Source organism: Hydra vulgaris, chromosome 04, assembly GCF_038396675.1.
Source record: "Hydra vulgaris chromosome 04, alternate assembly HydraT2T_AEP".
Taxonomy (NCBI): Eukaryota; Metazoa; Cnidaria; class Hydrozoa; order Anthoathecata; family Hydridae; genus Hydra; species Hydra vulgaris.
In genome coordinates, this window is record NC_088923.1 from 15,369,825 (window position 1) to 15,381,587 (window position 11,763).

At 29.9% G+C, this 11,763-nt stretch overlaps 1 protein-coding gene across 3 annotated transcripts; it reads left to right on the plus strand.

Annotated features, from left to right (window-relative positions):
• Nucleotides 1-5,349: 5,349 nt before the first annotated feature.
• On the plus strand, nucleotides 5,350-9,938 carry LOC136079593 (uncharacterized). 3 transcript variants are annotated; one of them, XR_010638056.1, is made up of 8 exons: nucleotides 5,351-7,036; nucleotides 7,190-7,402; nucleotides 7,593-7,705; nucleotides 7,740-8,641; nucleotides 8,873-9,063; nucleotides 9,188-9,448; nucleotides 9,557-9,628; nucleotides 9,790-9,938. XR_010638056.1 is itself a non-coding variant. In XM_065795564.1 (4 exons), the coding sequence occupies exons 1-4, from the start codon at nucleotides 5,440-5,442 to the stop codon at nucleotides 8,622-8,624; spliced, it is 2,808 nt and encodes a 935-aa protein (XP_065651636.1). In that variant the 5' UTR covers nucleotides 5,350-5,439; the 3' UTR covers nucleotides 8,625-8,802. The 3 variants fall into 3 exon arrangements, 1 of the variants encoding a protein (XP_065651636.1); XR_010638057.1 differs by lacking the exon at nucleotides 8,873-9,063 and having other exon boundaries at nucleotides 5,350-7,036; XM_065795564.1 differs by lacking the exons at nucleotides 8,873-9,063; nucleotides 9,188-9,448; nucleotides 9,557-9,628; nucleotides 9,790-9,938 and having other exon boundaries at nucleotides 5,350-7,036; nucleotides 7,740-8,802.
• Nucleotides 9,939-11,763: the final 1,825 nt, after the last annotated feature.

Here is an 11,763-nt window from a genome sequence, read left to right on the forward strand (position 1 = left end):
AATATGGTTTTGGCTGTAGATTGTGCAACAGACAAAACTCCCCTCAACAGCTATCTTTCTTACTGCAACATTGCATGGGGAAGTACGAATTACGGAAAAACTCAAAAAAACTTATAGTAAACAGCATACTTGTAGGATTGTATTTAAGGCAAACAGAACTGTGTTGCAAGCCACTATTAAATCTTTTTAAGGCCTTAAATATTTATAAACTAAACATTTACAAAATATTACTTTTCAAGTTTAAAATGACACATGGAACATCTCCACTTATATTTAAATCTTACTTTAGTGAAATATCTCATAAGTATTCAAAAAAGTTTAAAGAAATAATTTTATCGTTTCGAGAATTATTTTAAAAATGAGTTCTTATCGAATTAAATATCGAGGACCTTTTTTATGGAAAATTTTGGGATCGCAATCAATTTTTGAAACTAAACTTGCGAATCAATTTATAAATTGATCATTTATATGAAAATAAGTTTGAGCAAAAAAAATATATACATATATATAATTTTTAGGGTCCCCGCCAGTTCGATTTTGGGCAAAAATGTTGGGTGTTTTAAACGCCTGGCCTTAAAATTTATCCTATAAAATTTTTTATTCTTTCAAATAATATATGTTGGATTGAATATTAATTACATAAAAGGAACATGTTGAAATAGTTAAGATACGCCATCCAATTTTAGAAGATTCTGTAAAATAATTTCTTAATTTTTTCAACATGCTTCTTTTATGTAATTAATATTCAATCCATCATATATTACTTAAAAGAATTAAAAATTTTATAGGATAAATCTTAAGGTCACCGCTAGGCGTTTAAAACACCCAACATTTTTGCCCAAAATCGAACTGGCAGCGACCCTAAAAGTTATATATAAATATTTTTTTTGCTCAAACTTATTTTTATATAAATGGTCAATTTATAAATTGATTTGCGAGTTCAATTTCAAAAGTTGATAAAATATGAAACACCCTACTGCATATATTATATATTGTTTTCTGTTTGACAGGTAACTTTTTTAGTATTCCATACAGTTCTAGTTTTTTTATAAGAATATCATGGTTAACAGTGTCAAATGCTTTTGACAAATCAATAAAAACTCCTAATGCATAACAATCATTATTGAACCCATTGGATATATAATTTATTAGCTCGACCACCGCATGATCCGTTGAGTGATTCTTTTTGAACCCAAATTGTTTATTATACATTATATTGCTCTCAATTAAATAAATATTGATATCTATCATACATAATTCGTTATAACAATTTTGAGAAGCATGGTAGACAGAAATAGGTCTTCTATAAATTATTTCCCCGTCAACTAAGAGTTTTTGTGGCAAATTGTTTTTTTTTGTGTGCGTGTTTCTTTGTTTTTTCAAACATGTTTTTATATCTTTTGTAATTTAATTCATTTTTATGTGTTTTATGTTTGAAATACTTTTCATAAAGTTTTTGTTTTCTCTTTGATGATTTATAAAACCTTTGGCCGTCCATGGGTTTCAAAGTGAAATGGAATTTATAATTTTTTTTTTTTTACTGGAAATGCCAAATCATTTTACAAAACTGTGACAAAAATAATTCATACGTATTATTCGCATCTTGAGATTGTAATATAAGATTCAAATCAGTATTTTCAGATAAAAGATTTCGAAAGTATAATATAGAGTTTTTATTGATTTGTCGTATCAAGGTTATTGATTTAGAGACAGAACGGTTAAGGGTTATATTATCTGTAATTAAGAATATTGGGTAATGATCAGTTTACTGGTTATCCTGAGTTGCCTCCTAGAAATTATGGAAACATTAAAATGAAAATTATGGATTTAATCTTTATTTAAAATTTTACCATTTTAAATGACTTGATAATTTAATAATGCTAAAATAATCTTTTGAAAATAATTATATATAAAAAAGAACGTATACTATTTAAGGGGTATACTCCCCCATTTTTAACTATTGACAATAAATAACTTTTGACATAAAATGATTAACCATAACATAAATGTAGAAAATTAAAAAAAAATTGAAAAAATTGGTCAACGGTTGCTGTAGTAACCGTAAAAAACCCCCAAAATAAGCAAAAAATAAGATTTGTGCTGGCCAAGTTTTAGCAAAAAGTAATAAAAAAAGGCTGAATGAAACTTTGGAAACACAATTAGAATAGGTTTATGAGTGTTTTAAACAGAACAGATTTTTTTAAAAAATGTTCTGGGCCTGAAGACTTGTGCTCTAAAGTTGACAATAGAAAAAAGTACATTTTTTGAAAAATTTAATTAGACATACTGTTTTATTTATAAGTATTAAAAAATTCTGTTCCGTTTAAAACACAGCTTTTATAAAAAGGAAAATTTGTTGAAAATTTCAGATAAAATGCTCAAGCGGTTCTCTTGGAATTTTGGCCGGCATATTGAAATACCCCAAACTGAGAAAACACATAAAATCTGAAAATAAAAGAATAAAGATCTACAAATATACGTAACATTATATATTGGACTATATTTAATATTAAAAACCTCCTGCTTCATATGTTTTACTTTCTTTTTCAGAGGTTTTGTCACTTTTCTTCAGTTGTTTAGCCCTTAACTTTTGACGATGCAACTTGTTATCGGGTTTTAGTTTATAGATCGACCATTTAATGCGTGTTTTATTTATGTTGTTAGAAACGTTTAGTGTATAAAAACCTGGAACCATGTTCAGTTTTTCATATATTAGGATTGAAGACTTCATCCCAATGTTAAAATTGGCAACAGCATCATAAACACTAAACTTTAGCAAAGTCAGCAAGACATATATTGTTTTTGGTATGCGATCCCAAATTTTCCCATGGAAAGAATCATTTGCATTTTGCGTTTTACCATGCAGACATTTTTTAAGCTCATCTTCTTTTGTGAGCTCTTCAAACACAGGTCTGATTTTGTATACAACCTCTAAAGGTAGACCAGGTCCTGGCTTGTAGGTGTTAGTGCTATTTGCTTTGTCTCTGTTAGATTTACACCAGCTACTTACACCTGTTGGACAATGTGAATAGTGTCAATTATTTTCTTTTGATGATGCAACGTGAAAAAGGGTAGCAAGCGCTGCTGATTTCATGGCATCTAAATTACCAGTATTCTGTCTAATTGCCACACCAAAGAAGTTTTGCAGTCGATCAATTGTTGCATCTGTCAATCTACCACGACCGCCCAGTCCCCTAACTTTTTTTTTTAATTTCCGGAGTCTGGTTCCAACACGCTTCTGATAGTGTCCAACACATTCTAATTTATTTACTTTAATATTAGGATAAACATCCTTGACACTATTGTAACTTTTGCTATCTCCATCACCTAAAAAACTAACGAACTGCAACTTATGTTTTTTAATTGATCACTAGAAAATACGACTGGCTCCTTCACACTCCATTCCACCTGCAGAACCAACAAAATTCATTTTACAAATGTGAGAATTTCTCCACTCAGCATAAGCAGTAGGATCTTTTTTAGAAAGTTTTTGATTTAAGGAGCACCCTCTGCATATTTGACTCATCACCTCAACATCTAAAACTTTTCCACTGTCTATTGAAAGTGCTGCAAATACACCATTCAATGATGAAAATCCCCTAAACTGCCATGTGCCATCACATGATACACCAACATCAAGAATCTCATTAATGCCTTGACACTGTAGTCTTATATCAGATACAGCATCAGTCATTGTTTCCTGTGCAACTTTCTCAGTAATATTAGTAATTTTTAAAACAAGTTTGTCATAGTTTTTTGGCGTCATTGGTTTTGGCATGTTCATGAGGGTTGTAAACCGTTCAATTCCGGAATGTCCTAATCCAAGAGTCCTCATTGTATATACTGTTCGATTGTTTATATCAAAGTTTCCTTTTTTATTAATTAACTTAGAAGTGTAAAAGTCATTTTGATATTTATATTTTAAACAAATAATAGAAAGTTCACATGCAAGTCCTTGCTTTTTGCTTTTGTTTTCAATGATTGCTAAAGTCGTTTGGAAACAAGTTGGACAGCTCAAAACGCTAATAACATCAGACAAAATCGAACAATCAATAATTCTATATCCTGTTAGAACTTTGTTTTTAGTATTGGTATATTTTTTTGATGTTGAGCTAATGACTGCCTCAACTTTGCGAAGAGAAGAGCTTGGCGTATCGAAGATGTCAGTTTGACTATTTACAGTAGGTACGTGCGTATCTGGCTTTTTACGGCACCGATTTCAAAGTAAAAATTTGTGACCTTTTTTTTCACAGCGTGCTCGAAGTCGGTGTGGTAAAGATGTATTTATTTGTCTTTTTTTTTAGAATTTTATATCAGCTTAGACTTTATTAAAAAAGTAGAATGTTTTATCTTGAATAAATTATGGTTTTTTTTTACGTGTAATAAATTTTTCAGTTTTTTTATTGCTATTTAAAATTTCGTTCCTGTTCTGGCACTGCATTGATATCGAAGGCATGTTGGTACACATTTGAAATTTTCCAGTCAACTGTATAGATCTATTTTCTATGTGCCTGCCAAATTTCATTAAAAAATATTCATGACCAAATACCGTATTTTTCGACCCAGTGGAGGTACCATTTCCACCTCTTTTAGTGTTACTGTTACTGTTACACTTTATAAAACTGTTTCTGCTATTGTTACTGTTGCTTTTTGTTATAAATTCTGTAGTTTTTTTTACAGTTACCAGTGGTTTTCATTCGTTTTTAAAATTTTGTTTCTGTTCCGGAGGTGCGTTAATATTGAAGGCATGTTGGTACATATTTAAAATTTTTAAGGCAACTGTATACATCTATTTTCTATGTGCCTGCCAAATTTCATCAAAAAATATTCATGACCACATGCCCTATTGTTCCGCGCAGTGGAGGTATGTATTTCCACTTCCGTTACATAGTGTTAGGGGGAGGGGCGGTTTTTGACAGTGGAGAATTCAGTATTTTTGATTTTTTTATTCATTATAATGATATATTTTATTAGAACTGTTATACAAACTTTATTTTTAATAGCCTTTTACTACTAAGGGTATTTGGGTTTTCTCTTTTTAAAATTGTTAAATGATGTACACAAAAACTAACAAGTATTAAGGTGGTTATATATTAATTTTTTTTTTGATAACTAACTCTTTTCACACACCAAAATTAGTGCAAAGGCAAATTTCTGCCAAATAAAATTTAAATTGCTAAAATTAAAATTGTATAACACTATTTTACGATGATTCTGCATAAAATTCATTAAAAACATAAAACAGCATTTTCTCAGCTTTTTCCATACCCATAATTTACCATATAGCCACCTTAAGCTATATATGATATATAAAAATTATACGTATATTTAAAAAAATTTTTATAGATTAATGGCGATTTTTTAAATTATTTAATTATGATTAATAGCCGACCCAATTAAATAGTAGTATTATGATTGTTGAATTTAATTTAGTGCATCATGGGACCTCACAAGAAAACAAATCTTTTTTATGGTAAAGCTAAAACTTATTTAGCTTGTAATTTTCCAATACCAGCTCATTTAAATATTGGCTGTAGAAATGGACATGTACTGCATATATTTGCAACTAACAACGATTCATATAAAGTAACTGTAGAACTAATCGGTAAGTATTTTAACATCAAAATTTGTATAAGTCAGATTCAGCAACTAGTTAGAACATCGAAAGTCTTTGTAAACCATTTTTCACGAAATTCGAAACCATTTGTTGACATCTGCAACATGCTCTTTGCATACCAAATAACAACATCTGCTGTGGCACAAACATCGCAATCGAATGCAACCTCAATTGACTTTCCTACATGTTCTTCATTTTCTTCTCAACAAATCAGTGTTTCATCTGTATCAAATAGTGATCACTTATCTCCTTTATCTCGTCCTACTTTAAAAACCTCTTCTCATGAACCACTATCCAGTTTGAGAGCTGACCAGTTGAGTCCCAGAAAAAAGGTTATGAGAAAGAGATTAACCATTTTGGCAAACGAAATGGCAATTAAGAAGAGAAAGCATAAAGAGGATATTAAAGGTTTAAAAGATAAGACAAAGGCTAGAACATACAGATTTAAATATCTAAATCAAGTTATTACTCGTAAGGAAAAGTTAATTTCTCAACTTAGAAAAAAATTAAAAGAAAAGTTTTTAAATTTACAGTTAAAAAAACTTCAAAATCATATTTTTTGTTTGAAACAACAGTTGACATCCACGCAAAGAAAATTTTCTTATCAAAAAGCAATGTTAAGCCATCAACTTGCTGAAAAAAATGCTGCAATTCTTGTACTGCAAAATGACATTCTGAATTTACAAGAAGAGTTGGAGGAAATTCAGCAAGTAACACAAAACACCAAAAATGAAAAATGCTACTCAGCAGATATTAGGAGACTTATATATGACATGCTTGTGTGTCAAGTTCCTACACAAAGTGTGCCATCTCTGCTCCGTAAAATTGGGGAACATACTGGCTATCGATTTAGTCAAATTCCACATCGTACAACTGTAGAACAAATGATGCGTGAGCTTGGTGTGCTTTCAGACTTACAGGCTGCTGAGATAGCATTTACAACAAAGGATCTGACACTTGGCTTTGATGCAACAACCCAGGAGGGTGTTCATGTAAATGCTGTGCACTTGACAACAGAATCAGTATGTATGGTTGTAGCTATTGATCAACTTCCTGGCGGTACAGCTTATGACTATCAGAGTCATATTACAAAGTCTATTGATAATCTCGCTAAGTTATATAGTGATTTCTATCAGCTCAAATATACTGACGTAAGAAGCACTATTATTGGGAACATAACAAATACAATGAGTGACAGAGTTGCAACAAACCATGCAACAATCGCAAAGTTAAACCTTGTTTGGCAGAAATCATTAAATGAACTAAACTGTCACCTTCACCCCTTAGACACAATGACCAGCTCTTGTAAGTCTTCACTTAAAGCATTAGAGACTTCAAAAGGGAAACTTTTTGGAAGAGACTGCATTGCAGCAAACATTGTTATACAGCTGAACAAACTTCGCTATAAGGATGCAAAAGGTACTCTAACTAATCTAAACCATTCTTTTACTTAAATATATTTAGTTTTCTGAATAAAATTTCGAGTTAAAATAAGATATTATAACTAGTGCATGTTTTTATTTCACATTCTTCTTGCATTTGCCAAAATGAGCTTTTTTATGATATTCATAGGTGATCCAAAAGGTTTTGTAACCTTTTTGGACCAACACGAGTTGCCCAGAGGATTGCTACCGCGCTATAGAGGCAACAGACTACATATGCTTTTTCACACATGTGGTATTTTGATCCATCATTATGCCATATTGAAGATATTTCTGTGTTCTGGCTTGGCGTTATGCGGAGGTCTGCGAAATAGTTTATTTCAAGACTTTACATCTGAAACAGGTATCTTTTTTCTTTTTTATACCTGTTCAGTTCATTTGATAAAGTGCTACACAATATTATAGGCTATAGAATTAACTACAAATATAGTTACAAATACAAATTACAAATAGACACTTGCAAGATTAACGGGGAGTAAAGACTATTATAAACAAAGATTATTCTTTGTTACTAATTAACTTTTTCACTTTAGGTATCCGTGAGTTGTGTGTTTTAGCTTTAATTGGAAAGCTACTTTCTGGTCCTTGGATGACAAAATTTTATATTGCACCAGGTACGGGACTTGACTACATATCTGGCATTCAGGTAGTAAAAGATTAACTACATATCTGGCATTCAGGTAGTAAAAGATGTTCGGAACACTCTTATTGAGAGCAGCAAGAATCCTTTATCTCTACTTAAACGAAAAACTGATTTCTTTGGTAATGATATTGAAGATGTAGTTTTTGATTCAATAATCAGCTTTTGCCCAGTAACTGATGAAATGAGTAAAGCATTAGCTGACTGCCTTAATGCAGTTATTAGCGTCATTGACAGGCAGTATAAGCGGCAATTTGAAATGAGTTCTAATGATCACCTTAAAGACCAGACTAAGTCAGCTAGGCTTCACAACATTGATTCAGAAGAACTTATGGGTATGTTTAGCGCTGCAAAGCACAAAGCTCCAAATGCCACTCTTTGTTTTCTTTCTTCAAAACTTCGTGCTTGCAAAAATAAAACAACTGCTCTGCTATGCAAAAAGCCAAATGATATTCAAAACAAGTTGATATTATGGGCTATCTCTAATGCCAGAAAAAAGCGGTTTACAAATATGCAATGTCATAATGACCTGAAGTTAGAATTGATAAAACGAATAGCAGATAAAATTCAGAAAAAAGAAAACAAAGAACGCAGAAATGTAGAAAAAATATTAAAAAATTGCATGCCTGATCAGGTAAAAGAAATGTTTCCTGACCTAGAAAATAATGAGGCCTCAGATATTGAAGAAATTCTTATTGGAGCTTCTATTGGAAGAAGTATTTGCCACATGTGGTTCGATAATGCCACTAACACCCAGGATGTATATTACGGCAGAATTGTTGGCATTAAAAAGAAAAAAAGTGATGTATATATAGTTTCTTATTGGAAACCAAAAGAGAATGAAGATGATGATGGTGTTGAGTATGATGTGAGCAAATATCAACTTTCTGCAGACATAATAAGTGGTGATATGGTGATAACATAATAGAAATGTGTAATAAGGTATATGTTATTTTAAATAATAGTATGTCTTATAAACTTGCATTAACAGATATTATTTACAGATAGTAGGTTAATCTTTGTTTTTTATAATAAATTTTACAGTGCCTAATGTATATCATATTCTCTACCCTCCCCTTTTTTTAAGATAATGAAAAGATTTATTATTATTTAATTTCTTTTTATGTATACATATATGTATATACATATATGTATATAGAAATGTAATTTTAGGTAGTCGGTTAGTTACCGATATCCAACAACCAGGGTTGACCTGGTTGCAACGAGCTATGGGAAACCAAAGCTCATTTACTATTTGACATAAGCAAATTGCCTGGCTCATGACAATTAATGTTAATCATAATGATGGCTATACATTGTTTCTACCCAGAAAGACAGACTTTTGCTTGCATGGATTGAGAGATGTAAGTGTTTAGTTACAATAAATCAGTACACTCTAGGCAAATGGCATATGCCATTACCAGATAGTTACACTAACACATAACTTTCTTTTCATTATAACTTATAATCAAATCTATTATATTTCAGGTTAAAAAGTATTGAAGGGTCTACTTCTATCGAATTTTCTGTTTGGTAATGGAAAATGTGTTGTGTATCAGGAGTTAAGTGATTTTGAGTTTTTTTTTAAGTTAGGAAATCATTCTTATCTTCTCTAATTTATAATGGGTTTTTCAGTTATTGTGCTAAATATCTAATATAATTTCTTTTATTGCAAGGTTTTAACTATGATGGCAGCTTGCTACTGTAGATGTTTATCTTAAAGACCTCAAGATTATATTTATTAATTCAGTAATAACAGTTACATGTTAATTTATTATACATTAGTTAATTGTTCGCCTTAATTTTTTTTTTTAATTTTATATATCTGATATATTTTATCTTATCTATCATTGCAAGGTTACGCAACATGATGAAAACCACACGATTGCTTCGATGGATGTTGATCTTTTTCATATCAAGATTAAACCGGTTCATATTTTTTTAGAGATTGATTATGTTTATTAATGCAATAATAACAGTTATATGTTTATTTATTATCCGCGCCATAAGGCATCCTTATTTATTATCCGCGACATAAAGCATCATAAATAGGTATGGCGATTTTAATTTAGGGGTTTACTTTATTTTAGATATCATTGGATGTGGTTTCCTTTGCGTACTAAAGAATCGATTCTTTCTAGCTATGGATGTCACAGTTTTGTTTGCTTCAAAAACTAGGCTTTCTTCAAAGCCACAATTCTGTTAAAAACATTATTAAGCAAAAAAGAAAATAATTATTATACTCTAAATGTTTTGTTAAAGAAGTATGTTTTTAAAAAAATTATTTTTATTTGTTGCGGTTTCTTGGAATTTATATATAGTTAGATAGATATAAGGACTACTGAAGAGAAAATGAAGGAGAGCCGTGGTGGACGTGTCCCCTTCTCCCCCATTGTTTAGATGGATATATTTTTGTAGGTTTTTAGTTGAACTATATGGTGTTTTATGATTATTTTTTTGTACTCCGGCCCCTACTGAAATATCACGCCATTTCCGATGTTATATATATATATATATATATATATATATATATATATATATATATATATATATATATATATATATATATATATATATATATATATAAGTGTAAATATCGAGTTACCTGTAAATTACAGGTAACTCGATATTTACACTTAAAGATGGAAAATTTACATTATTTACACTCACACTGCTACGTAAAACTTTTCTATTAAAAATCTTCTTTCTTTTGCCTGCTCGCTTAGTTCTAACTTTAATTCGATCAGCTTTAACCATGTTTGAAAACTAAAAAGTATACAACTTCTGGCAAAAAAATGCAAAAAAAATGAGTTTCAAATCAACAAAAAACGAACTTAGTCTTGATATACCAAAAATAAGTTGTTAACAAGTCTAACAAGAAGTCAAAAATGCTTTTAACTTGTGAAATCAATACGTTGTTTTGGTCTACAAGTGATTTTTTTAGGGATACCAAATTTTCTCTTTTTTTAAATATTTTGCCGTTTAAAAATATTACAATAACCAATTATATTTTACAATTTTTACATTAGTAACGACAGGACTTCTAGAAGATCATGTGGATCTTGTCATGAAGCCCTTTACAATATATGGTTAATTTTTGATAAAAATACAATGTCTTAAGTGAAATAATAATAATAATACAACTTTATGCAAAAACATGTAAAAACCAAGATAAAATTTTAAAAAGCCAAGATTAAAAAATAAATAAAATATACAAAATAGAACAACAACGAATAAACAAACAAACAAAACAAAAAAACAATTAAAAGTAAATCAAAATATTTTCAATTAAAAATATAATTCTTTTAAGTTTATGTTTGAATGAGGCAAAAGTCAGTTGGGTAGAAAAATCAAAATTTGGTAAGACTATTTTGTTCCAGAGATAAGGACCTCGATAAGAAACAAAAAACTGGTCTTTGCTTTTATGGCAAAAAGGGGCAATAAGATTGTTATTAATTCGAAGATTATATTTGTTTTTAGGTTTCATACAATAAAGATTTTGTAATACGTTTGGCAACAAATTTTCTCTACATTTAAACATGAAACATAAAATGTTAAAGACATTTTGTTGATATACATTTAAAATATTCATTTCTTTAAAAAGTTGTTTCGTATGAAAAAACCGATTTTTAAAATTTATTGCGCGAGCTGCGTGTTTCTGATGAAGGTAAAGAGATTTTAGTTTTGTTCTATGAGTGCTTCCCCATATAATATTCGCGTAGTTTATATGACAATGTGTAAATGAATAATATAATTGTGTTAACTGGTGTTTACATAATGCATTTCTTGCTTTATAGAGAATTCCAATGCATTTAGCGATTTTATTGGAGGTATTATCAATATGATTTCTCCAAGATAGATTCTCATCAATATATACTCCAAGAAACTTAGTAACTTTTTCTCTTTTTATTATTATATTATCAATTAAAAGGTCTGGCATGATATGAGGCAGTTTCTGTTTTTTTGAAGGTGGATAAAAAAGTGTCCATTTAGTTTTTTCTATATTTAGAGACAATCTATTTTGTTTAAACCAAACAGATACTTTTTTTAATTCATTTGTCATA

Bases quoted from the DNA above. Each gene is read 5' to 3' on its own strand.
- LOC136079593 (XM_065795564.1), top strand. From the start codon at position 5,440: ATGGGACCTCACAAGAAAACAAATCTTTTTTATGGTAAAGCTAAAACT. The intron at 7,037-7,189 runs GTACTCTAACTA...TGATATTCATAG, and splicing joins TCGCTATAAGGATGCAAAAG to GTGATCCAAAAGGTTTTGTA. The intron at 7,403-7,592 runs GTATCTTTTTTC...TTTTCACTTTAG, and splicing joins AGACTTTACATCTGAAACAG to GTATCCGTGAGTTGTGTGTT.